Source organism: Pristiophorus japonicus, chromosome 9 (genome assembly GCF_044704955.1).
Source record: "Pristiophorus japonicus isolate sPriJap1 chromosome 9, sPriJap1.hap1, whole genome shotgun sequence".
NCBI classification, from domain to species: domain Eukaryota; kingdom Metazoa; phylum Chordata; class Chondrichthyes; family Pristiophoridae; genus Pristiophorus; species Pristiophorus japonicus.
The window spans coordinates 6366619-6391763 of NC_091985.1; the positions used below are offsets into that span (position 1 = coordinate 6366619).

A 25145-nucleotide genomic window follows, 5' to 3' on the forward strand; every position below is an offset into this window, starting at 1 on the left:
CAACGGAGATTCTCCCTGTCTCAGACTGTAATGGGCATTCTCCCTTTCTCCAGGACTGTAACAGGGATTCTCCGTGTCTCTGCGACTGCAACGGGGATTCTCCCTGTCTCAGGGTCTGTAACAGGGTTTCTCCCTGTGTGTGGGACTGTAACGGGGATTCTCCCTTTCTCAGACTGTAACGGTGTTTCTCCCTGTATCTGTGTCTGTAACAGGGATTCTCCCGTCTCAGGGTCTGCAATGGGGATTCCACCTGTCTCAGGGACTGTAACAGGGATTCTACATGTCTCAGACTGTAATGACGATTCTCCCTGTCTCAGGGTCTGTAACGGTGATTCTCCCTGTCTCTCGGACTGTAAATGGGAATATCACTGTCTCTGGAACTGTAACAGGGATTCTCCGTCTCTGGGACTGTAATGTGGATTCTCCATGTCTCTGGGACTGTAACGGGTATTCTGCCTGTCACAAGGAATGAAACAGTGTTCTCCCAGTCTCTGGGACTGTAACAGGGATTCACTATTTCTCTTGGACTGTAACAGGAATTTTCCCTGTCGCTCTGACTGTAACAGGTATTCCCCCTGTCTCTGGGGCTGTAATGTGGATTCTTCCTATCTCTGGGACTGCAACGGGGATTCTCCATCTCAGGGACCATAACAGGGATTCTCCTTGTCTCTGCGACTGTAAAGGGTATTCTCCCTGTCTCTTGGACTGTAACGGGGATTCTCCCGGTCTCTTGGACTGTAACGGGGATTCTCCCTGTCTCTCAGACTGTCAAAGGGATTCTCCCTGTCTCTGGGGTTGTAACAGGAATTTTCCGTGTCTCTGGGTGTGTAACAGGGATGCTCCCGGTCTCTGAGACAGTAACGTGGATTCTCACTGTCTCAGTCTGTAACTTAAATTCTCCCTGTTTCAGACTGTAATGGGGATTCTCCCTGTAACTGGGACTGGAATAGTGATTCTCCCTGTCTCTGGCACTGTAATGGGGATTCTCCCTGGCTCAGGGACTTTAAATGGGTTTTTCACTGTCTCAGACTGTAACGGGGATTCTCGCTGTCTCATGGACTGTAATGGGCATTGTCCCTGTCTCAGGGACTGCAACAGGGATTCTGGCTGTCTCTGGGACTGTAACAGGGATTCTCCCTGTCTCAGTGAGTGAAACTGGAATTCTCCATCTCTCTGGGACTGTAATGGGGTTTCTCCCTGTCTCCATGTCTGTAACAGAGATTCTCCCTGTCTCAGGTTCTGTAATGGGGATTCCCCCTGTCTCAGGTACTATAACAGGGATTCCCCTTTCTCAGGGACTGTAACAAGGACTCGCTCTGTCTCTGGGTCTCTCACAAGAATTCTTCCTGTCTCGGACTGTAACGGGGATTCTCCCTGTCTCAGGGACTGTAACGTGGATTATCCCCGTCTCAGGCTGTAACGGGGATTCTCCCGGTCTCTGGAACTGTAACGACGATTCTCCCTGTCTCTGGAACTGCAACACGGATTATCCCTTTCTCAGGGACTGTAACTGGATTCTCCCTATCTCAGGGACTGTAACGGGGATTCTCCCTGTCTCTGGGACTGTAACAGGGATTCTCCCTGTCACAGGCTGTAGCTGGGATTCTGCCTGTCACAGGCTGTTGCTGGGATTCTCCCTGTCACAGGCTGTAGCTGGGATTCTCCGTGTCTCTGGGACTGTAACAGGGATTCTCCCTGTCTCTGGCACTGCAACGAGGATTCTCCCAGTCTCAGACTGTAAAGGGATTCTCCCTGTCTCTGGGACTGTAGCGGGGATTCTCCCTGCCTCAGCCTGTAATGGGGATTCTCCCTGTCTCTGGGACTGTAACGGGGATTCTCCGTGTCTCTGGGACTGTAACGGGGATTCTCCCTGTCTCTGGGACTGTAACGGGGATGCTCCCTGTCTCTGGGACTGTAACGGGGATGCTCCCTGTCTCTGGGACTATAAGGGGAATTCTCCCCGTCTCTGCGAGTGTAACGGGGATTCTCCCCATCTCTGGGACTGTAACAGGGATTCTCCCTGTCTCTGGAACTGTAACGACGATTCTCCCTGTCTCAGGGACTGTAACCAAGATTATCCCTGTCTCTGGGACTGTATCGGGGATTCTCCCCGTCTCAGAGAATGTAACCAGGATTTCCCTGTCTCTGGGACTAAAATGGGGATTCTCCCTGTCTCTGGGACTGCAACGGAGATTCTCCCTGTCTCAGACTGTAATGGGCATTCTCCCTTTCTCCGGGACTGTAACAGGGAATCTCCCTGTCTCTGGGACTGCAACGGGGATTCTCCCTGTCTCAGTGTCTGTAACAGGGTTTCTCCCTGTGTGTGGGACTGTAACAGGGATTCTCCCTTTCTCAGACTGTAACGGCGTTTCTCCCTGTATCTGTGTATGTAACAGGGATTCTCCCTGTCTCAGGGTCTGTAACAGGGATTTTCCCTGTTTCTGGGACTGTAATGAAGATTCTCCCTGCCTCGGGGACTGTGACGGGGATTCCCCCAGTCTTATGGACTACAACCGGGATTCTACATGTCTCAGACTGTAACGGTGATTCTCCCTGTCTCTCGGACTGTCAAAGGGATTCTCCCTGTCTCTGGGTCTGTAACAGGGATGCTCCCGGTCTCTGGGACAGTAACGGGGATTCTCACTGTCTCAGTCTGTAACTTGAATTCTCCGTTTCAGACTGGAATGGGTATTCTACCTGTCTCAGGGACTGTAACTGGGATTCTCCCGGTCTGAGGGACTGTAAAGAGCATTCTCAACGTCTCCAGAACTGTAACGGGCTTTCTCCCGGTCTCAGACTGTAACGGAGATTCTCCGTGTCGCTGGGACTACAACTGGGATTCTCACTGTCTCAGGGACAGTAAAAGGGTATTCTCACATTCTCAGCAACTGTAACGGGGATTCTCCATCCCAGGGGCCATAATGGGGATTCTCCCTGTCTCTGTTACTGTAACGGGGATTCTCCTTATCTCTGGGACAGTAAAGGGGATACTGCCTGTCTCTTGGACTGTAACAGGGATTCTCCCTGTCTTAGCCTGAAAAGGGGATTCTCCCTGTCTCTGTGACTGTAGCAGGGATTCTCCCTGTCTATGGGACTGTAACAGGGAATCTCCCTGTCTCTGGGACTGTAACAGGGATTCTCCCTGTCTTTTGGATGATAACGGGGATTCTCCCTGTCTCTGGGACTGTAACTAGCATTCTCCCTGTCTTAGACTGTAACTAGTATTCTCCCTATCGCTTGGACTATAATGGGGATTCTCCCTTTCTCTAGGACTGTAATGGGGATTATCCTTGTCACCGGGACTGTAATGGGGAATCTCCCAGGCTCAGGGACGCTAAAAGGGATTCTTCCTGTCTCTTGGACTGTAATGGGGATTCTCCCTGACTCTAGGAGTGTAATGGGGATCCTCCCTGTCTCTGGGACTGCAATGGGGTCGCTCCCTGTCTCAGACTGTAACATGGATTCTCCCAGTCTCTGGGACAGTAGCGGGAATTCTCCCCGTCTCTAGGACAGTAACGGGGATTCTCCCTGTCTCAGGGACTGTAATGGGGATTCTCCCTGGCTCAGCCTGAAAAGGGGATTCTCCCTGTCTCTAGGACTGTAACAGGGATTCTCCCTGTCTCAGTCTGTAACAGGCGTTCTCTCTGTCTCAGTCTGTAACGGGAATTCTCCCTGTCTCTGGGAATGTAATGGGGATTCTCCGTGTCTCTGGGACTGCAATGGGTATTCTCCCTGTCTCTTGGACTGTCATGGGGATTATCCCTGTCTCTTGGACTGTCATGGGGATTCTCCCTGTCTCTTGGACTGTCATGGGGATTCTCCCTGTATTTGGGATGATAACGGGGATTCTCCCTGTCTCTGGGACTGTAATGGTGTTTCGCACTTTCTCAGAGACTGTAACAGGGATTCTCGCTGTCTCATGGACTGTAATGGGCATTGTCCCTGTCTCAGGGACCGTAACAGGGATTCTGGCTGTCTCTGGGACTGTAACCGGGATTCTCCCTGTCTCACGGAGTGAAACTGGAATTCTCCATCTCTCTGGGACTGTAATGGGGTTTCTCCCTGTCTGTAACAGAGATTCTCCCGGTCTCAGGTTCTGTAATGGGGATTCCCCCTGTCTCAGGTATTATAACAAGGATTCCCCTTTCTCAGGGACTGTAACAGGGACTCGCTCTGTCTATGGGTCTCTCACAGGGATTCTTCCTGTCTCGGACTGTAACGGGGATTCTCCGTCTCAGGTACTGTAACGTGGATTCTCCCTGTCTCAGGTTGTAACGGGGATTCTCCCTGTCTCAGCCTGTAATGGGGATTCTTCCTGTCTCTTGCAATGTAATGAGGATTCTCTCCATCTCTGGGACTGTAACAGGGATTCTCCCTGTCTATGGAACTGTGATGGGGATTCTACCTGTCTCTGGGGATATAACGGGGATTCTCCCTGTCTCTGGGACTGTAACGACGATTCTCCCTGTCTCAGGGACTGTAACCAAGATTATCCCTGTCTCTGGGACTAAAATGGTGATTCTCCCTTTATCTGGGACTGCAACGGAGATTCTCCCTGTATCGGACTGTAATGGGCATTCTCCCTTTCTCTGGGACTGTAACAGGGATTCTCCGTGTCTCTGCGACTGCAACGGGGATTCTCCCTGTCTCAGGGTCTGTAACAGGGTTTCTCCCTGTGTGTGGGACTGTAACGGCGTTTCTCCCTGTATCTGTGTCTGTAACAGGGATTCTCCCGTCTCAGGGTCTGCAATCCAGATTCCACCTGTCTCAGGGACTGTAACAGGGATTCTCCCTGTTTCTGGAACTGCAATGAGGATTCTCCCTGCCTCGGGGATTGTGACGGGGATTCCTCCAGTCTTATGGACTACAACCGAGATTCTACATGTCTCAGACTGTAATGAGGATTCTCCCTGTCTCAGGGTCTGTAACGGTGATTCTCCCTGTCTCTCGGACTGTAAATGGGAATATCCCTGTCTCTGGAACTGTAACAGGGATTCTCCGTCTCTGGGACTGTAATGGGGATTCTCCGTGTCTCTGGGACTGTAACGGGAATTCTGCCTGTCACAAGGAATGAAACGATGATTCTCCCTGTCTCTGGTACTGTAACAAGGATTTTCCCTAACTTTGAGATTGTAACAGGGTTTCCCACTGTCTCTGGGACTGTAACGGTGTTCTCCCAGTCTCTGGGACTGTAACAGGGATTCACTATTTCTCTTGGACTGTAACGGGGATTCTCCCTGTTTCAGCGATTGTAACAGGGATTCTGGCTGTCTCTGGGACTGTAACTGGGATTCTCCCTGTCTCAGGGACTGTAACAGGAATTTTACCTGTCGCTCTGACTGTAACAATATTCTCCCTGTCTCTGGGACTGCAACGGGGATTCTCCATCTCAAGGACCATAACAGGGATTCTCCTTATCTCTGGTACTGTAACGGGGATTCTCCCTGTCTCTTGGACTGTCAAAGGGATTCTCCCTGTCTCTCGGACTGTCAAAGGGATTCTCCCTGTCTCTGGGGTTATAAGAGGAATTTTCCGTGTCTCTGGGTGTGTAACAGGGATGCTCCCGGTCTCTGGGACAGTAACGGGGATTCTCACTTTCTCAGGCTGTAACTTAAATTCTCCCTGTTTCAGACTGTAATGGGGATTCTCCCTGTCTCTGGGACTGGAATAGTGATTCTCCCTGTCTCTGGCACTGTAATGGGGATTCTCCCTGTCTCGGGGCTGTAACAGGGATTCTACCTGTCTCAGGGACTGTAACTGGGATTCTCCCAGTCTGAGGGACTGTAAAGAGCATTCTCAGTGTCTCCGGAACTGTAACGGGCTTTCTCCCGGTCTCAGACTGTAACGGGGATTCTCCGTGTCGCTGGGACTACAACTGGGATTCTCCCTGTCTCAGGGACAGTAAAGGGGATTCTCACATTCTCAGCAACTGTAACGGGGATTCTCCATCTCAGGGGCCACAATGGGGATTCTCCCTGTCTCTGGTACTGTAATGGCGATTCTCATTGTCTCTGGGACTGTAACGGGGAATCTTCCAGTCTCAGGGATAGTAAAGGGGATTCTCCCTGTCTCTGGGACTGGAACAGGGATTCTGCCTGTCTCAGGGACTGTAATGGGCATTCTCCCTGTCTCTGGGACTGTAACAGGGATTCTCCCTGTCTCTGGGACTGTAACCGGGATTCTCCCTATCGCTTGGACTATAATGGGGATTCTCCCTTTCTCTGGGACTGTAATGGGGATTCTCCTTGTCTCCGGGACTGTAATGGGGAATCTCCCAGTCTTAACGACGCTAAAAGGGATTCTCCCTGTCTCTTGGACTGTAATGGGGATTCTCCCTGACTCTAGGACTGCAACGGGTTTGCTCCCTGTCTCAGACTGTAACATAGATTCTCCCAGTCTCTGGGACAGTAGCAGGAATTCTCCCTGTCTCTAGGACAGTAACAGGGATTCTCCCTGTCTCTGGGACTGCAATGGGGATTCTTCCTGTCTCAGGGACTGTTACAGGGATTCTTCCTGTCACAGAATGAAAAGGGGATTCTCCCTGTCTCTGGGACTGTAATGGGGATTCTCCCTGTCTCAGGGACTGTAATGGGGATTCTCCCTGTCGCTGTGACTGTAAGGGGTATTCCCCCTGTCTCTGGGACTGTAATGGGGATTCTCCCTGTCTCAGGGACTGTAATGGGGAGTCTCCCTGTCTTTGGGATGATAATGGGGATTCTCCCTGTCTCTGGGACTGTAATGATGTTTCGCCCAGTCTCAGGGACTGTAATAGGGATTCTCCCTGTCTCAGTGACTGTAACAGGAAATTTCCCTGTTGCTGTGACTGTAACGGGTATTCCCCCTGTCTCTGGGGCTGTAATGTGGATTCTTCCTGTCTCTGGGACTGCAACGGGGATTCTCCATCTCAGGGACCATAACAGGGATTCTCCCTGTCTCTGGGACTGTAATGGGGATTCTCCTTGTCTCCGGGACTGCAATGGGGTCGCTCCTTGTCTCAGACTGTAACATGGATTCTCCCAGTCTCTGGGACAGTAGCGGGAATTCTCCCTGTCTCTAGGACAGTAACGGGGATTCTCCCTGTCTCTGGGAATGTAACAGGGATTCTGCCTGTCTCTGGGACTGCAATGGGGATTCTTCCTGTCTCAGAGACTGTTACAGGGATTCTTCCTGCTGCAGAATGAAAAGGGGATTCTCCCTGTCTCTGGGACTGTAATGGGGATTCTCTCTGTCTCAGGGACTGTAATGGGGATTCTCCCTGTCTCAGGGACTGTAATGGGGATTCTCCCTGTCTTTGGGATGATAATGGGAATCCTCCCTGTCTCTGGGACTGCAATGGGGTCGCTCCCTGTCTCAGACTGTAACATGGATTCTCCCAGTCTCTGGGACAGTAGCGGGAATTCTCCCTGTCTCTAGGACAGTAACGGGGATTCTCCCTGTCTCTCGGAATGTAACGGGGATTCTGCCTGTCTCTGGAACTGCAATGGGGATTCTTCCTGTCTCAGAGACTGTTACAGGGATTCTTCCTGTTGAAGAATGAAAAGGGGATTCTCCCTGTCTCTGGGACTGTAATGGGGATTCTCTCTGTCTCAGGAACTGTAATGGGGATTCTCCCTGTCTTTGGGATGATAACGGGGATTCTCCCTGTCTCTGGGACTGTAATGATGTTTCGCCCAGTCTCAGGGACTGTAACAGGGATTCTCCCTGTCTCAGGGACTGTAACAGGAAATGTCCCTGTCGCTGTGACTGTAACGGGTATTCTCCCTGTCTCTGGGGCTGTAATGTGGATTCTTCCTGTCTCTGGGACTGCAACGGGTATTCTCCATCTCAGGGACCATAACAGGGATTCTCCCTGTCTCTGGGACTGTAATGGGGATTCTCCTTGTCTCTGGGACTGAATGGGGGATCTTCCAATCTCAGGGACATTAAAGGGGTTTCTCCCTGTCTCTTGGACTGTAACGGGGATTCTCCCTGTCTCAGGGACTGTAACGTGGATTCTCCCTGTCTCTCGGACTGTAACAGGGATTCTCCCTTTCTCTGGGGCTGTAATAGGAATTTTCCCTGTCTCTGGGGCTGTAACAGGGATGCTCCCGGTCTCTGGGACAGTAACGGGGATTCTCACTGTCTCAGTCTGTAACTTGAATTCTCCCTGTTTCAGACTGTAATGGTGATTCTCCGTGTCTCTGGGACTGTAATGGAGATTCTGTCAGTCTCAGGGACTGTAACATGGTTTCTCCCGGTCTCTGGGACTATAACGGAGATTCTCCCCATCTCTGGGACTATAATGGGGATTCTCCCTGTCTCAGGACTATAATGGGGATTCTCCCTGTCTCAGGGGCTGTAACGGGGATTCTCCCTGTTTCAGGGGCTGTAACGGGGATTCTCCCTGTCTCTGGGGCTGTAATGTGGATTCTTCCTGTCTCTGGGACTGCAACGGGGATTCTCCATCTCAGGGACCATAACAGGGATTCTCCCTGTCTCTGGGACTGTAATGGGAATCTCCCAATCTCAGGGACAGTAAAGGGGTTTCTCCCTGTCTCTTGGACTGTAACGGGGATTCTTCCTGTCTCAGGGACTGTAACGGGGATTCTCCCAGTCTGAGGGACCGTAAAGAGCATTCTCAATGTCTCCGGAACTGTAACGGGCTTTCTCCCGGTCTCAGACTGTAATGGGGATTCTCCGTGTCGCTGGGACTACAACTGGGATTCTCACTGTCTCAGGGACAGTAAAGGGTATTCTCACATTCTCAGCAACTGTAACGGGGATTCTCCATCTCAGGGGCCATAATGGGGATTCTCCCTGTCTCTGGTACTGTAATGGGGATTCTCCTTATCTCTGGGACTGTAACGGGGATTCTCCCTGTCTCTTGGACTGTAACGGGGATTCTCCCTGTTTCTTGGACTGTAACGGGGATTCTCCCTGCCTCTGGAACTGTAATGGGGATACTCCGTGTTTCAGGGACTGTAACAGGAATTATTTCTGTCTCTGGGACTGTAATGGGGAATCTTCCAGTCTCAGGGACAGTAAAGGGGATTCTGCCTGTCTCTTGGACTGTAACAGAGATTCTCCCTGTCTGTGGGACTGTAACAGGGATTCTCCCTGTCTCTGGGACTGTAACAGGGATTCTCCCTGTCTTTTGGATGATAACAGGGATTCTCCCTGTCTCTTGGAATGTAACCAGCATTCTCCCTGTCTTAGACTGTAACTGGTATTCTCCCTATCGCTTGGACTATATTGGGGATTCTCCCTTACTCTGGGACTGTAATGGGGATTCTCCTTGTCTCCGGGACTGTAATGGGGAATCTTCCAGTCTCAGGGACGCTAAAAGGGATTCTCCCTGGCTCAGGGACTGCAACGGGGATTCTCACTGTCTCAGACTGTAATGAGGATTCTCGCTGTCTCATGGACTGTAATGGGCATTGTCCCTGTCTCAGGGACTGCATCAGGGATTCTGGCTGTCTCTGGGACTGCAGCAGGGATTCTCCCCATCTCAGGGAGTGAAACTGGAATTCTCCATCTCTCTGGGACTGTAATGGGGTTTCTCCCTGTCTCTGTGTCTGTAACAGAGATTCTCCCTGTCTCAGGTTCTGTAATGGGGATTCCCTCTGTCTCAGGTACTATAACATGGATTCCCCTTTCTCAGGGACTGTAACAGGGACTCGCTCTGTCTCTGGATCTCTCACAGGAATTCTTCCTGTCTCGGACTGTAACGGGGATTCTCCCTGTCTCAGGCTGTAACGGAGATTCTCCCTGTCTCTGGAACTGTAACGATGATTCTCCCTTTCTCTGGGACTGTAACGTGGATTCTCCCTTTCTCAGGGATTGTAACTGGCTTCTCCCTATCTCAGGGAATGTAACGGGAATTCCTCCTGTCTTTGGAACTGTAACGACGATTCGCCCTGTCTCTGGAACTGCAACACGGATTCTCCCTTTCTCTGGGACTGTAACAGGGATTCTCCCTGTCTCTGGGACTATAACGAGGATTCTCCCAGTCTCAGCCTGTAGGGGATTCTCACTGACTCAGATTGACATGAGGATTCTCCTTCTCTCTGGGACTAGAATGGGTTTCTCCACATCTCTGGGAGTATAATGGGGTTCTACCTGTCTCTTGGACTGTAACGGGGATTTTCCTTGTCTCTGGGACTTTAACGGGGATTCTCCTGTCTCAGGGACTGTAACTGAGATACTCCTTGTCTCAGACTGTAACGGGGATTCTTCTTCTCTCAGGGTCTGTAATGGGATTTCGCCCTGTCTCTGGGACAGTAATGGGGATTCTCCCGGTCTCTGGGATTATAACAGGGATTCTCCCTATCTCAGGGACTGTAACGGGGATTCTCCCTGTCTCTGGGACTGTAACGGGGATTCTCCCTGTCTCTGGGACTGTAACGGGGATTCTCCCTGTCTCTGGGACTGTAACGGGGATTCTCCCTGTCTCAGCCTGTAATGGGGATTCTTCCTGTATCTTGTAATGTAATGAGGATGCTCCCCGTCTCTGGGACTGTCAGGGGGATTCTCCCTGTCTCTGCGAGTGTAACGGGGATTCTCCCCGTCTCTGGGACTGTAACAGGGATTCTCCCTGTCTATGGAACTGTGATGGGGATTCTATCTGTCTCTGGTGATATAACGGGGATTCACCCTGTCTCTGGGACTGTAACGGAGATTCTCCCTGTCTCAGGGACTGTAACGGTGATTCTCCCGATCTCAGGGACTGTAACGGGGATTCTCCCTGTCTCAGACTGTAACGGGGATTCTCCCTGTCTCAGACTGTAACGGGGTTTCTCCCTGTCTCAGACTGTAACGGGGTTTCTCCCTGTCTCAGACTGTAACGGGGTTTCTCCCTGTCTCAGACTGTAACGGGGTTTCTCCCTGTCTCTGGGGCTGTAACGAGGATTCTCCCTGTCTCTGGGACTGTAATGGGGATTCTTCCTGTCTCTTGCAATGTATTGAGGATGCTCCCTGTCTCTGGGACAGTAATGGGGATTCTCCCTGTCTCTGCGAGTGTAACGGGGATTTTCCCCATCTTTGGAACTGTAACAGGGATTATCCGTGTCTCTGGAACTGTAATGGGGATTCTACCTGTCTCTGGGGATGTAACATGGATTCTCCCTGTCTCTGGGACTATAACGGTGATTCTCCCTCTCTCAGGGACTGTAACGGGGATTCTCCCTGTCTCAGGGACTGTAACCAAGATTATCCCTGTCCCTGGGACTGTATCGGGGATTCTCTCTGTCTCAGAGACTGTAACCAGGATTTCCCTGTCTCTGGGACTAAAATGGAGATTCTCCCTGTCTCTGGGACTGCAACGGAGATTCTCCCTGACTCAGACTGTAATGGGCATTCTCCCGTTCTCCGGGACTGTAACAGGGATTCTCCGTGTCTCTGGGACTGCAACGGGGATTCTCCCTGTCTCAGGGTCTGTAACAGGGTTTCTCCCTGTGTGTGGGACTGTAACGGGGATTCTCCCTTTCTCAGACTGTAACGGCGTTTCTCTCTATATCTGTGTCTGTAACAGCGATTCTCCCATCTCAGGGTCTGCAATGGGGATTCCACCTGTCTCAGGGACTGTAACAGGGATTCTCCCAGTTTCTGGGACTGTAATGAGGATTCTCCCTGCCTCGGGGACTGTGACGGGGATTCCCCCAGTCTTATGGACTACAACCGGGATTCTACATGTCTCAGACTGTAATGAGGATTCTCCCTGTCTCAGGGTCTGTAACGGGGAATATCCCTGTCTCTGGGACTGTAAATGGGAATATCCCTGTCTCTGGGACTGTAACAGGGATTCTCCGTCTCTGGGACTGTAATGTGGATTCTCCCTGTCTCTGGGACTGTAACGGTGATTCTGCCTGTCACAAGGAATGAAACGATGATTCGCCCTGTCTTTGGGATTGTAACAGGGTTTTGCCCTGTCTCTGGGACTGTAACGGTGTTCTCCCAGTCTCTGGGACTGTAACAGGGATTCACTATTTCTCTTGGACTGTAACGGGGATTCTCCCTGTCTCAGGGACTGTAACAGGGATTCTGGCTGTCTCTGGGACTGTAACTGGGATTTTCCCTGTCTCAGGGAGTGAAACTGCAACTCTCCAACTCTCCAGGACTGTAACAGGGATTCTCCCTGTCTCCAGGACTGTAACAGGGATTTTCCCTATCTCAGGGACTGGACCGGTGATTCTCCCTGTCTCTGGGACCGTAACGGGGATTCTCCCTGTCTCAGCCTGTAATGGGAATTCTTCCTGTCTCTTGCAATGTAATGAGGATGCTCCCTGTCTCTGGGACTGTAAGGGGGATTCTCCCTGTCTCTGCGAGTGTAACGGGGATTCTCCCCATCTCTGGGACTGTAACAGGGATTTTCCCTGTCTATGGAACTGTGATGGGGATTCTCCCTGTCTCAGGGACTGTAACCAAGATTATTCCTGTCTCTGGGACTGTATCGGGGATTCTCCCTGTCTCAGAGATTGTAACCAGGATTTCCCTGTCTCTGGGACTAAAATGGGGATTCTCCCTGTCTCTGGGACTGCAACGGAGATTCTCCCTGTCTCTGGGACTGCAACGGAGATTCTCCCTGTCTCAGACTGTAATGGGCATTCTCCCTTTCTCCGGGACTGTAACAGGGATTCTCCCTGTCTCGGACTGCAACGGGGATTTTCCCTGTCTCAGGGTCTGTAACAGGGTTTCTCCCTGTGTGTGGGACTGTAACGGGGATTCTCCCTTTCTCAGACTGTAACGGCGTTTCTCCCTTTATCTGTGTCTGTAACAGGGATTCTCCATTCTCAGGGTCTGCAATGGGGATTCTCCCTGTTTCTGGAACTGCAATGAGGATTCGCCCTGCCTCGGGGACTGTGACAGGGATTCCCCAAGTCTTATGGACTACAACCGGGATTCTACATTTCTCAGACTGTAATGAGGATTCTCCCTGTCTCAGGGTCTGTAATGGTGATTCTCCCTGTCTCTGGGACTGTAAACAGGAATATCCCTGTCTCTGGAACTGTAACGGGGATTCTCCACGTTTCTGGGACTATAATGGGGATTCTCGCTGTCTTAGGGAATGAAACGATGATTCTCCCTGTCTCTGGGACTTTAACAAGGATTCTCCCTGTCTTTGGGACTGTAACAGGGTTTCTCCCTGTCTCTGGGACTGTAATGGTGTTCACCCAGTCTCTGGGACTGTAACAGGGATTCACTCTTTCTCTTGGACTGTAATGGGGATTTTCCCTGTCTCTGGGACTGTAACGGGATTCTCCCTGTCTCAGACTGTAATGGGGATTCTCGCTGTCTTAGGGACAGTAATAGGATTGTCCCTGTCTCAGGGACTGTAACAGGGATTCTGGCTGTCTCTGGGACTGTAACCGGGATTCTACCTGTCTCAGGGAGTGAAATTGTAACTCTCCAACTTTCTGAGACTGTAACGGGGTTTCTCCCTGTCCCCGTGTCTGTAACAGATATTCTGTCTCAGGTTCTGTAATGGGGATTCCCCCTCTCTCTGGGACTGTAACGGCATTTCTCCCTGTTTCTGTATCTGTAACAGGGATTCTCCCGTCTCAGGGTCTGCAATGGGGATTCCACCTATCTCAAGGACTGTTACAGGGATTCTCCCTGTTTCTGGGACTGTAAAGAGGATTCTCCCTGTCTCTGGGACTGTAACGGGGATTCTCCCTGTCTCTGGGACTGTAACGGGGATGCTGCCTGTCACAGGGAATGAAACGAGGATTTACTCTTTCTCTTGGACTATAACGGGAATTCTGGCTGTCTCTGGGACTGTAACCGGGATTCTCCCTGTCTCAGGGAGTGAAACTGGAACTCTCCATCTCTCTGGGACTGTAACGGGGTTTCTCCCTGTCTCTGTGTCTGTAACAGAGATTCTCCCATCTCAGGGTCTGCAATGGGGATTCCACCTGTCTCAGGGACTGTAACAGGGATTCTCCCTGCTTCTGGGACTGTAACGTGGATTCTCCCTGTCTCAGGGACTGTTACGGTGATTCTTCCTGTCTCTGCGACTGTGACGGGGATTTCCCCTGTCTTATGGACTGCAACCGGGATTCTATATTTCTCAGACTGTAATGGAGATTCTCCCGGTCTCAGGGTCAGTGACAGGGTTTCTCCCTGGCCCTGGGACTGTAATGGGGATTCTGCCTGTCACAGGGAATGAAACGATGATTCTCCCTGTCTATGGGACTGTAACAAGGATTCTCCCTGTCTATGGGACTGTAACAGGGTTTATCCCTGTCTCTGGGACTGTAACAGGGATTCACTCTTTCTCTTGGACAGTAACGGGGATTCTTTCTGTCTCTGGGACTGTAACGGAGATTCTGCCTGTCACAGGGAATGAAACGAGGATTCACTCTTTCTCTTGGACTGTAACTGGGATTCTGGCTGTCTCTGGGACTATAACCGGGGTTCTCCCTGTCTCCGTGTCTGTAACAGAGATTCTCTCTGTCTCAGGTTCTGTAATGGGGATTCCCCCGGTCTCTGGGACTGTAACGGCATTTCTCCCTGTTTCTGGGACTGTAAGGAGTATTCTTCCTGCCTCGGGGACTGTAACGGGGATTTTTCCTGTCTCAGGGACTGTAACGCGGATTCTCCCTGTCTCAGGGACTGTTACGGTGATTTTTCCAGTCTCTGCAACTGTGACGGGGATTTTCCCTGTCTTATGGACTGCAACCGGGATTCTACATGTCTCAGACTGTAATGGGGATTCTCCCTGTCTCAGGGTCAGTGACAGGGTTTCTCACTGGCCCTGGGACTGTAACGGGGATTCTCCCTGTCTCTGGAACTGTAACAAGGATTCTCCCTGTCTCTGGGACTGTAACAGGGATTCACTCTTTCTCTTGGACTGTAACGGTGATTCTCCGTGTCTCTGGGACTGTAACACGGATTCTCCCTGTCTCAAGGACTGGAACGGCGATTCAGCCTGTCTCTGGGACTGTGACGGGGATTCCCCTTGTCTTATGGACTGCAACCAGCATTCTGCATGTCTCAGAGTATATTGGGATTCTCCCTGTCTCAGGGTCTGTGACGGGGTTTCTCCTTGGCCCTGGGAATGTAACAGCGATTCTCCCTGTCTCTGGGACTGTAACGGGGAATATCCCTGTCTCTGGGACTGTAAACGGGAATATCCCTGTCTCTGGGACTGTAACTGGGATTCTCCCTGTCTTTTGGATGATAACAGGGATTCTCCCTTTCTCTGGGACTATAATGGGGATTCTCCGTTTCTCTGGGACTGTAATTGGGATTCTCCTTGTCGCCGGGACTGTAATGGGGAATACCCCAGTCTTAGAGATGGTAAAAGGGATTCTCCGTCACTTGGACTGTAATGGGGATCCTCCCTGTCTCTGGGACTGCAACGGGGTTTCTCCCTGTCTCAGACTGTAACATGGATTCTCCCAGTCTCTGGGACAGTAGCGGGAATTCTCCCTGTCTCAAGGACAGTAACGGCGATTCTCCCTGTCTCAGTCTGTAAGAGGCATTCTCTCTGTCTCAGACTGTAACAGGGATTCTCGCTGTCTCTGGGAATGTAACAGGGATTCTCCATGTGTCTGGGACTGCAATGGGGATTCTCCCTGTCTCAGGGACTGTAACAGGGATTCTCCCTGTCTCAGGGACTGCAATGGGGATTCTCCCTGTCTCAGGGACTGCAATGGGGATTCCGCCTATCTCTGGGACTGAAATGGTGACTCTCCCCGTCTCTGGCACTGTAATGGGATTCTCCCTGGCTCAGGAACTTTAAAGGGGATTCTCACTGTCTCAGACTGTAATGCGGATTCTTGCTGTCTCATGGACTGTAATGGGCATTGTCCCTGTCTCAGGGACTGCATCAGGGATTCTGGTTGTCTCTGGGGAATGTAACCGGGATTCTCCCTGTCTCGGAGTGAAACTGGAATTCTCCATCTCTCTGGGACTGTAACGGGGTTTCTCCCTGTCTGTAACAGAGATTCTCCCTGTCTCAGGTTCTGTAATGGGGATTCCCCCTGTCTCAGGTTCTGTAACAGGGATTCCCCTTTCTCAGGGACTGCAACAGGGATTCGCTCTGTCTCTGGATCTCTCACAGGAATTCTTCCTGTCTCAGACTGTAACGGGGATTTTTCCTGTCTCAGGCTGTAACGGGGATTCTCCCTGTCTCAGGCTGTAATGGGGATTCTCCCTGTCTCAGGGGCTGTAAAGGGGATTCTCCCTATCTCTGGGGCTGTAACAGGGATTCTCCCTGTCTCTGGGACTGTGACAGGGATTCCCCCTGTCTTATGGACTGCAACCGGGATTATACATGTCTCAGACTGTAATGGGGATTCTCCCTGTCTCAGGGTCTGTAACGGTGATTCTCCCTGTCTCTGGAACTGTAACGGGGATTCTCCCTGTTTCTGGGACTATAATGGGGATTCTGCCTGTCACAGCGAATGAAACGAGGATTCTCCCTGTCTCTGGAACTGTAACGGGGATTCTCCCTGTCTCTGGAACTGTAACGGGGATTCTCCCTGTCTCTGGAACTGTAACAGGGATTCTCCATGTTTCTAGGACTATAATGGGGATTCTGCCTGTCACAGGGAATGAAACGATGATTCTCCCTGTCTCTGGGACTTTAACAAGGATTCTCCCTGTCTTTGGGACTGTAACAGGGTTTCTCCCTGTCTCTGGGACTGTAATGGTGTTCACCTAGTCTCTGGGACTGTAACAGGGATTTTCCCTGTCTCTGGGACTGTAACGTGATTCTCCCTGTCTCTGGAACTGTAACAGGGATTCTCCCTGTCTCTGGAACTGTAGCGGGGATTCTCCATGTTTCTGGGACTATAATGGGGATTCTGCCTGTCACAGGGAATGAAACGATGATTCTCCCTGTCTCTGGGACTTTAACAAGGATTCTCCCTGTCTTTGGGACTGTAACAGGGTTTCTCCCTGTCTCTGGGACTGTAATGGTGTTCACCCAGTCTCTGGGACTGTAACAGGGATTTTCCCTGTCTCTGGGACTGTAACGGGATTCTCCCTGTCTCAGACAGTAATGGGGATTCTCGCTGTCTTAGGGACAGTAATGGGGATTGTCCCTGTCTCAGGGACTGTAACAGGGATTCTGGCTGTCTCTGGGACTGTAACGAGGATTCTCCCTGTCTCAGGGAGTGAAACTGGAACTCTCCAACTCTCTGAGACTGTAACTGGGTTTCTCCCTGTCTCCGTGTCTGTAACAGAGAATCGCTCTGTCTCAGGTTCTGTAATGGAGATTCCCCCTGACTCTGGGACTGTAACGGCATTTCTCCCTGTTTCTGTATCTGTAACAGGGATTCTCCCATATCAGGGTCTGCAATGGGGATTCCACCTGTCTCAGGGACTGTAACAGGAATTCTCCCTGTTTCTGGGACTATAACAAGTATTCTTCCTGCCTCGGGGACTGGACCGGGGATTCTTCCTGTCTCTGCAACTGTGACGGGTATTTCCCGTGTCTTATGGACTGCAACTGGGATTCTATATGTCTCAGACTGCAATGGGAATTCTCACTGTCTCTGGGACTGTAACAGGGTTTCTGCCTGTCACAGGGAATGAAACAAGGATTCTCCCTGTCTCTGGGACTGTAACAAGGATTCTCCCTGTCTTTGGGACTGTAACAGGGATTCTCCCTGTCTCAAGGACTGTAAAGCGGATTCTCCGTGTCTCAGGGACTGTAACGGCGATTCTTCCTGTCTCTGAGACTGTGATGGGGATTTCCCCTGTCTTATGGACTACAACCGGGATTCTACATGTCTCAGACTGTAATGGGGTTCTCCCTATCTCAGGGTCTGTGATGGGGTTTCTCACTGGCCCTGGGACTATAACGGGGATTCTCCCTGTCTCTGGGACTGTAACGGGGATTCTGCCTGTCACAGGGAATGAAACGAGGATTCACTCTTTCTCTTGGACTGTAACGGGGATTCTGGCTGTCTCTGGGACTGTAAACGGGATTCTCCCTGTCTCAGGGAGAGAAACTGGATCTCTCCATCTCTCTGGGACTGTAACGGCATTTCTCCCTGTTTCTGTATCTGTAACAGGGATTCTCCCGTCTCAGGGTCTGCAATGGGGATTCCACCTGTCTCAGGGACTGTAAAAGGGATTCTCCTGGTTTCTGGGACTGTAACGAGTATTCTTCCTGCCTCGGGGACTGTAAAGGGGATTTTTCCTGTCTCAGGGACTGTAACGCGGATTCTCCCTATCTCAGGGACTATAACGCGGATTCTCCCTGTCTCAGGGACTGTAACAAGGATTCTTCCTGTCTCTGGGACTGTAACGGCGTTCTCCCTGTCTCTGGGTCTGTAACGGGGATTCACTCTTTCTCTTGGACTGTAATGGGGATTCTCCCTGCCTCAGACTGTAAAGGGGATTCTCTCTGTCTCTGGGACTGTAACGAGGATTCTCGCAATCTCTGGGACTGTAACAGGGATTCTCCATGTCTCAGGGACTGTAACGGGGTTTCGCCCTGGCTCCGTGTCTGTAACAGGATTCTCCCTGTCTCTGGGACTGTAATGTGGATTCTTCCTGTCTCAGACTGTAACTGGGATTCTCCCTGTCTCTGGGACTGTAACAAGGATTCTTCCTGTCTCTGGGACTGTAACGGCATTCTCCCTGTCTCTGGGACTGTAACACGGATTCTGCCCATTTCTGGGACTGTAATGTGGATTCTCCGTGACTAAGGAATTGTAACAGGGATTCTCCGTGTCTCTGGGATTGCAGCAGGGATTCTCCCTGTCTCAGACTGTAAAGGGGATTTGCCCTGTCTCTATTACTTTAACGCGGATTCTCCCTATCTCAGACTGTAACAGGGTTTCTCCCTGTCTCTGGGACTGTAATGAGGATTCTCCGTGTCTCTTATACTGTAATGGGGATTCTCCCTGTCCCCGCTGGTGTAACGGGGATTCTCCCTGTTTCTGGGACTGTAACAAGGATTCTCCTTGTCTCTGGTACTGTAATGGGGATTCTCCCTGTCCCTGCAACTGTAACAGGGATTCTCAATCTCTCTGGGACTGGAACAGGGATTCTCCCTGTCCCAGGGACTGTACCGTGGATTCTCCCGGTCTCAGGGACTGTAATGGGGATTCTCCCTGACTCTGGGACTGTAACCGGGATTCTCCCTGACTCTGGGACTGTAACAGGGATTCCCTGTGTCTCTGGGACTGTAACGGGGATACTGCCTGTCACAGGGAATGAAACGAGGATTCCCTGTTTCTGGGACTGTAACGGGGATTCTCCGTCTCAGCCTGTAACGGGGATTCTTACTGTCTCTTGGACTGTAATGGGGATTCTTCCTTTCTCTGGAACTGTAATGAGGATTCTCCCTGTCCCTATGGTGTAATGGGGATTCTCCCTGTCTCAGAGAATGAAACAGGGATTCTGCCTGTCCCAGGGACTGTAACGTGGATTCTCCCGGTCTCAGGGACTGTAATGGTGATTCTATGGTCCTGGCACTGTAACAGGGATTCTCCCTGTCTCTGGGACTGTAACTGGAATTTTACCTGTCTCAGACTGTAATGGGAATTTTTGCTGTCTCAGGGACTGTAATAGGGATTGTCCCTGTCTCAGGGACTGTAACAGGGATTGCCCCTGTCTCAGGGACTGTAACAGGGATTGTCCCTGTCTCAGGGACTGTAACAGGGATTGTCCCTGTCTCAGGGACTGTAACAGGGATTATCCCTGTCTCAGGGACTGTAACAGGGATTATCCCTGTCTCAGGGACTGTAACAGGGATTCTCCATCTCTCTGGGACTGTAACGGGATTTCTCCCTGGCTCCATGTCTGTAACATGATTCTCCATGTCTCTGGGACTGTAACAGGGATTCTCCCTGTCTCAGACTGTAACTTGGATTCTCCTTGTCTCTGGGACTGTAACACAGATTCTGCCCATCTCTGGGACTGTAATGGGGATTCTCCGTGACTCAGGGATTGTAACAGGGATTCTCCCTGTCTCTGGGACTGCAACGGGGATTCTCCCTGTTTCTGGGACGGTAACACGGATTCTCCCTGTCTCAGACTGTAACAGGGCTTCTCCCTGTCTCAGGGACTGAAACTGAGATGCTCCATTTCTCAGACTGTAACAGGAATTCTTCCTGTCTCTGGGTCTGTAACAGGGATTGTCCCTGTCTCTGGGTCTGGGTCCGTAATGGGGATTCTCCCTGTCTCAGGGTGTAACGGGGTTTCTCCCTATCTCAGGGACTGTAACGGGATTCTCCCTGTCTCTGGGTCTGTAACGTGGATTCTCCCTGTCTCTGGGACTGTAACAGGGATTCTCCCTGTCTCTGGGATTGCAACGGGGATTCTCCTTGTCTCAGACTGTAACGGGGATTCTCCCTGTAACGGGGATTCTCCCTGTGTCTGGGACTGTAACATAGATTCTCCCTTTCCCAGACTCTAATGGGGATTCTCCCTGTCTCAGGGACTGTAATGGGTATTCTCCATCTCTCTGGGACTGTAACGGTGTTTCTCCCTGTCTCTGTGTCTGTAACAGGGATTCTCCCATCTCAGGGTCTGCAATGGGGATTCCACCTGTCTCAGGGACTGTAACGGGGATTCTCCCTGTTTCTGGGACTGTAACAAGGATTCTCCCTGCCTCAGGAACTGTATCGGGGATTCTCCCTGTCTCTGGGACTGTAACGTAGATTCTCTCTGTCTCAGGGACTGTAACGGCGATTCTCCCTATCTCAGGGACTGTCACGGGGATTCTCCCTGTCTCTGGGACTGTAACCATGGATTCTCCCTGTCTCTGACTGTAACAGGGATTCTCTCTGCCTCTGTGTCTGTAATAGGGTTTCGGCCCATCTCTGGGGCTGTAATGGAGATTCTGCCTGACTCTGGGACTGTAATCGGGATTCTCCCTGTCTCAAGGACTGTAATTGGGATTCTCCTTGTTTCAGACTGAAACGGGGATTCTCCCTGTCTCCGGGACTGTAACGGGGATTCTTCCTGTCTCCGGGACTGTAACGGGGATTCTCCCTGCCTCTGCGGGTGTAACGGGGATTCTCCCTATCTCTGGGACTGTAACGGGGATTCTCCCTGTCTCTGGGACTGTAACGGGGATTCTCCCTATCTCTGGGACTGGAACGGGGATTCTCACTCTCTCTAAGATTCAGCTCCTCAGTGGCTGCTGGAATTACCAACCCAGCCAGAGGGGCGCCACTGTCACCTCAATCATGGAAAGAAAGAAGAATACAGAAACAGAATACAGAGGTTAGTGCGGCCTCCTCCCCCAAACTCCCCCCCCCAAACTCCCCCTCCCCTTTCCCGTTCCACCTCCCCTACTCCCCCACACTCTTCCACCAACTCTCCCTCCCCCTCCCCTCACCCATGCCCCAGTGCGTGGGGCCCACCCCCAACCCAGTGAGAGGACTACCCCTTTCCCCCACCCCCAGTGAGTGGCCTCCCCCTTTCCCCCTCCCCCCCTAACCCCAGTGAGTGGACTCCCCCTTCCCCCCTTCCCCTACCCCCAGTGAGTGGACTACCCCTTCCCCCACCCCCAGTGAGTGGACTCCCCCTTTCCCCCTCCCCCAGTGAGTGGACTCCCCCTTCCCCCACCCCCAGTGAGTGGACTCCCCCTTTCCCCCTCCCCCAGTGAGTGGACTCGCCCTCCCCTGCCCTCACCCCCTCCCCCAGTGAGTGGACTCCCCCTTTCCCCCTCCCCTACTCCCAGTGAGTGGACTACCCCTTCCCCCACCCCCAGTGAGTGGACTCCCCCTTTCCCCCTCCCCCACCCCCAGTGAGTGATCTCCCCCCTTCCCCCACCCCCAGTGAGTGGACTCCCCCTTTCCCCCTCCCCCAGTGAGTGGACTCGCCCTCCCCCGCCCTCTACCCCTTCCCCCACCCCCAAGTGAGTGGACTCTCCCTCCCCCACCCTCTCCCCCAGTGAGTGGACTCCCCCTTTCCCCCTCCCCCAGTGAGTGGACTCCCCCTTTCCCCCTCCCCCACACCCAGTGAGTGGACTCCCCCTTCCCCCACCCCCAGTGAGTGGACTCGCCCTCCCCCGCTCTGTCCCCCTCCCCTACCCCCAGTGAGTGGACTCCCCCTCTCCCCCTACCCCTACCCCCAGTGAGTGGCCTCCCCTTTCCCCCTCCCCTACCCCCAGAGTGGACTCGCCCTCCCCCGCCCTCTCCCCCTCCCTCTCCCCTACCCCCCAGTGAGTGGACTCCCCCTCTCCCCTACCCCCAGCCCCAGTGAGTGGCCTCCCCCTTTCCCCCTCCCCCACCCCCAGTGAGTGGACTCCCCCTTCCCCCACCCCCAGTGAGTGGACTCTCCCACCCCCGCCCCTACCCCCCAGTGAGTGGACTCCCCCTCTCCCCCTACCCCAGCCCCAGTGAGTGGCCTCCCCCTTTCCCCCTCCCCTACCCCCAGAGTGGACTCGCCCTACCCCGCCCCTACCCCCCAGTGAGTGGACTCCCCCTCTCCCCCTCCCCCAGCCTCAGTGAGTGTACTCCCCCTCTCCCCTACCCCCCAGTGAGTGGCCTCCCCCTCTCCCCCTCTCTCCCTCTCCCCCTCTCTCCCTCTCCCCCACCCCCAGTGAGTGGCCTCCCCCTCTCCCCCTCTCCCCCACCCCCAGTGAGTGGCCTCCCCCTCTCCCCCTCCTCCTCTCCCCCTCCCCCTCTCCCTCTCCCCCTCCCCCTCTCCCTCTCCCCCTCCCCCTCTCCCCCTCCCCCAGCCCATACTCACGGAGAAGTCTGCGTCCTCGGCGCGCAGGTGATTGGCGATGTAATGCACCCCCTCCAGTGCGCGGATGATGCTGGGAGAGAGCAGCAGGTTGGATTCCACCTCGACGCTGTCCACGGGACTGCTTCGCTGGTCCTGATTGGCTCTCCCCGCCGCGTACCTGTTGAGCTCGTGGCGGCACTGGTAGCCGTGAGCGTGCAGGCCGGTGGGCCTGGCCTGGCACAGCGGCTGGCCAAAGCGGGGGTCCTCCGGCTCCCTCTGGGGGTTGCGCTTGGCGGGGGGGATCTTCATCTCCAGCAGGCTGAAGTGGTTGGCGAACATTTCTGCCTTGGGCCCCGGTCTCTTCATAAAGAGCCAGCGGGGGATGTAGTCCAAGAACACCTTCCTCACCCACCTGGGCATCTTGTGAGTGTTGGGCGAGCGGTGGTGGACGTTGAGGACAAAGACGGTGATGACAATGGAGAGCGTGACGAAGATCATGGTGAAGAGCAGGTACTCGCCGATTAACGGGATGACCAGCGAGGTCGAGGGAATGATCTCCGTTATCAGCAGCAGGAAGACCGTGAGGGACAGCAGCACTGATATACAAAGAGTGATCTTCTCTCCACAGCCTGATGGCAGATAGAAGACCAGGACAGTTAGGCAGGAGATGAGCAGACAGGGAATGATGAGGTTAATGGTGTAGAAGAGAGGGAGTCGCCTGATAATGAAGGAGTACGTGATGTCAACGTACACCTCATAGCAACAGTCATACTTCTTGCTGTTGTAAATGCCCACAGCATTGACGATTGCCCACTCGCCGCTCTCCCAGTAGTCCTTGAGGTCCACGTCCCTGTCCATGCTCCTCAGGTCGATCTTGGACTTGTCGTGTGTCCAGGAGCCGAATTTCATCTTGCAGTTCTGCTGGTCGAAGGGGAAGAAGGTGACGTCGATGCTGCAGGAGCTCTTGTAGATGGCTGGGGGCACCCACTGAATCCTGCCCACCGAGAAAAGGTGGGCTTTCGTCATGTGTGTTACGGCAAACTCCCCATCTGCACTGGAACAAGCAAAGACCACAGGGTTATAGAGTGAACGAGACCCCGGGGGGTGAGGTGCCACTCAGCCAAGCTTAATGAATCCTCGTTGAATATAAACGATCTTGTCTCCCTCGAAGGTGCAGTCCTGCAGTTTGTGTGCTCAATCGGAACTAATGAGCAGCGGACTTTGGATTGATGAAATTGATGTGAATGGAGCTGGTTGGCTCGCTGAGATAAATGCTGGCTGGGAACACTGGGAATATTGTCCCTCGGGTTAATACTCCGATATTGATGTCAATGGAGCTGGTTGGCTCGCTGAGATAAATGCTGGCTGGGAGCACTGGGAATATTGTCCCTCGGGTTAATACTCCGATATTGGTGGGCAGCTACCAGTGAGTCAAAATCTTCCCCCAGCAAAGCTAACGCTGGACGCCAGCAAAAAACAACACCAACAAGATAAGTAGGTGCATTAAAATCAAATGAAATCTTTCTCTCTGTAAACACGCTGAAAATCTCTCCAGAATGCTAACGCTAATCATGAGGGACTAATGACTTTGAATATTAAAAAAAAATCCGATCACAGGATGTGGGCGTCGCTGGCAAGGCCGGCGTTTATTGCGTGTCCCTCGTTAACCTCAACCGAGAGGGCAGAGGGCACTTGAGAGATAACCATGACAGTGGGAGACGGGAGTCACATGCAGGCCCGGCCCGGGGAAGGATGGCAGGACATTGGTGAACCGGTTGGGGTTTTACAACAATCCAACACTTTCATGGTCACTTTTACTGACACCCGCTTTTTATTGAATTTTCAAATAATCAAAGATGGAGGGGTCAGAAGGTCCATTCTCTGGATTACTAGTCCAGTAACATAACCACAAAACTAGCTGACCCTCTGCTGGTCCAGTCAGGATTGCTGTGAAGGAATAACTACAGGTCATTCTGAGGCTTCACTGTGCTTCCATTCCTGGCAGCAGACCAACACTTGTCTACAAGTTGTGGCCGTGTCTACACTGGGGCATGGCTAATCCGGGGCGGGGCTACACTGGGATGAGGCTACAATGGGGCGGGGCGACACTGGGGCATGGCTAATCCGGGGCGGGGCTACACTGGGATGAGGCTACAATGGGGCGGGGCTACACTGGGGCATGGCTAATCCGGGGCGGGGCTACACTGGGATGAGACTACAATGGGGCGGGGCTACACTGGGGCATGGCTAATCCGGGGCGGGGCTACACTGGGATGAGACTACAATGGGGCGGGGCTACACTGGGGCATGGCTAATCCGGGGCGGGGCTACACTGGGATGAGACTACAATGGGACGGGGCTACACTGGGGCATGACTAATCTGGGTCGGGGCTGCACTGGGGCAGGACTACACTGGGGCGGGGCTACACTGAGGAATGGCGATCCTGGAACGGGGCTACACTGGGCGGGGCTATCCCGGAGCGGGGCTATCTAGGGGAGGGTCTACACTGGGGTGAGGCTATTCC

The 25145-nt window shown here is 52.6% G+C and overlaps 1 protein-coding gene across 1 annotated transcript in view; it reads right to left on the minus strand.

Moving 5' to 3' along the window:
- The window catches only part of LOC139272552 (neuronal acetylcholine receptor subunit alpha-2-like), a 63092-nt gene that overhangs the window by 27073 nt on the left and 10874 nt on the right, over positions 1–25145 (minus strand). The window contains exon 3 of the mRNA XM_070888610.1: positions 22642–23674. Coding sequence (XP_070744711.1) covers positions 22642–23674 — 1033 coding nt within the window. The remainder of the gene's footprint in view (positions 1–22641; positions 23675–25145) is intronic.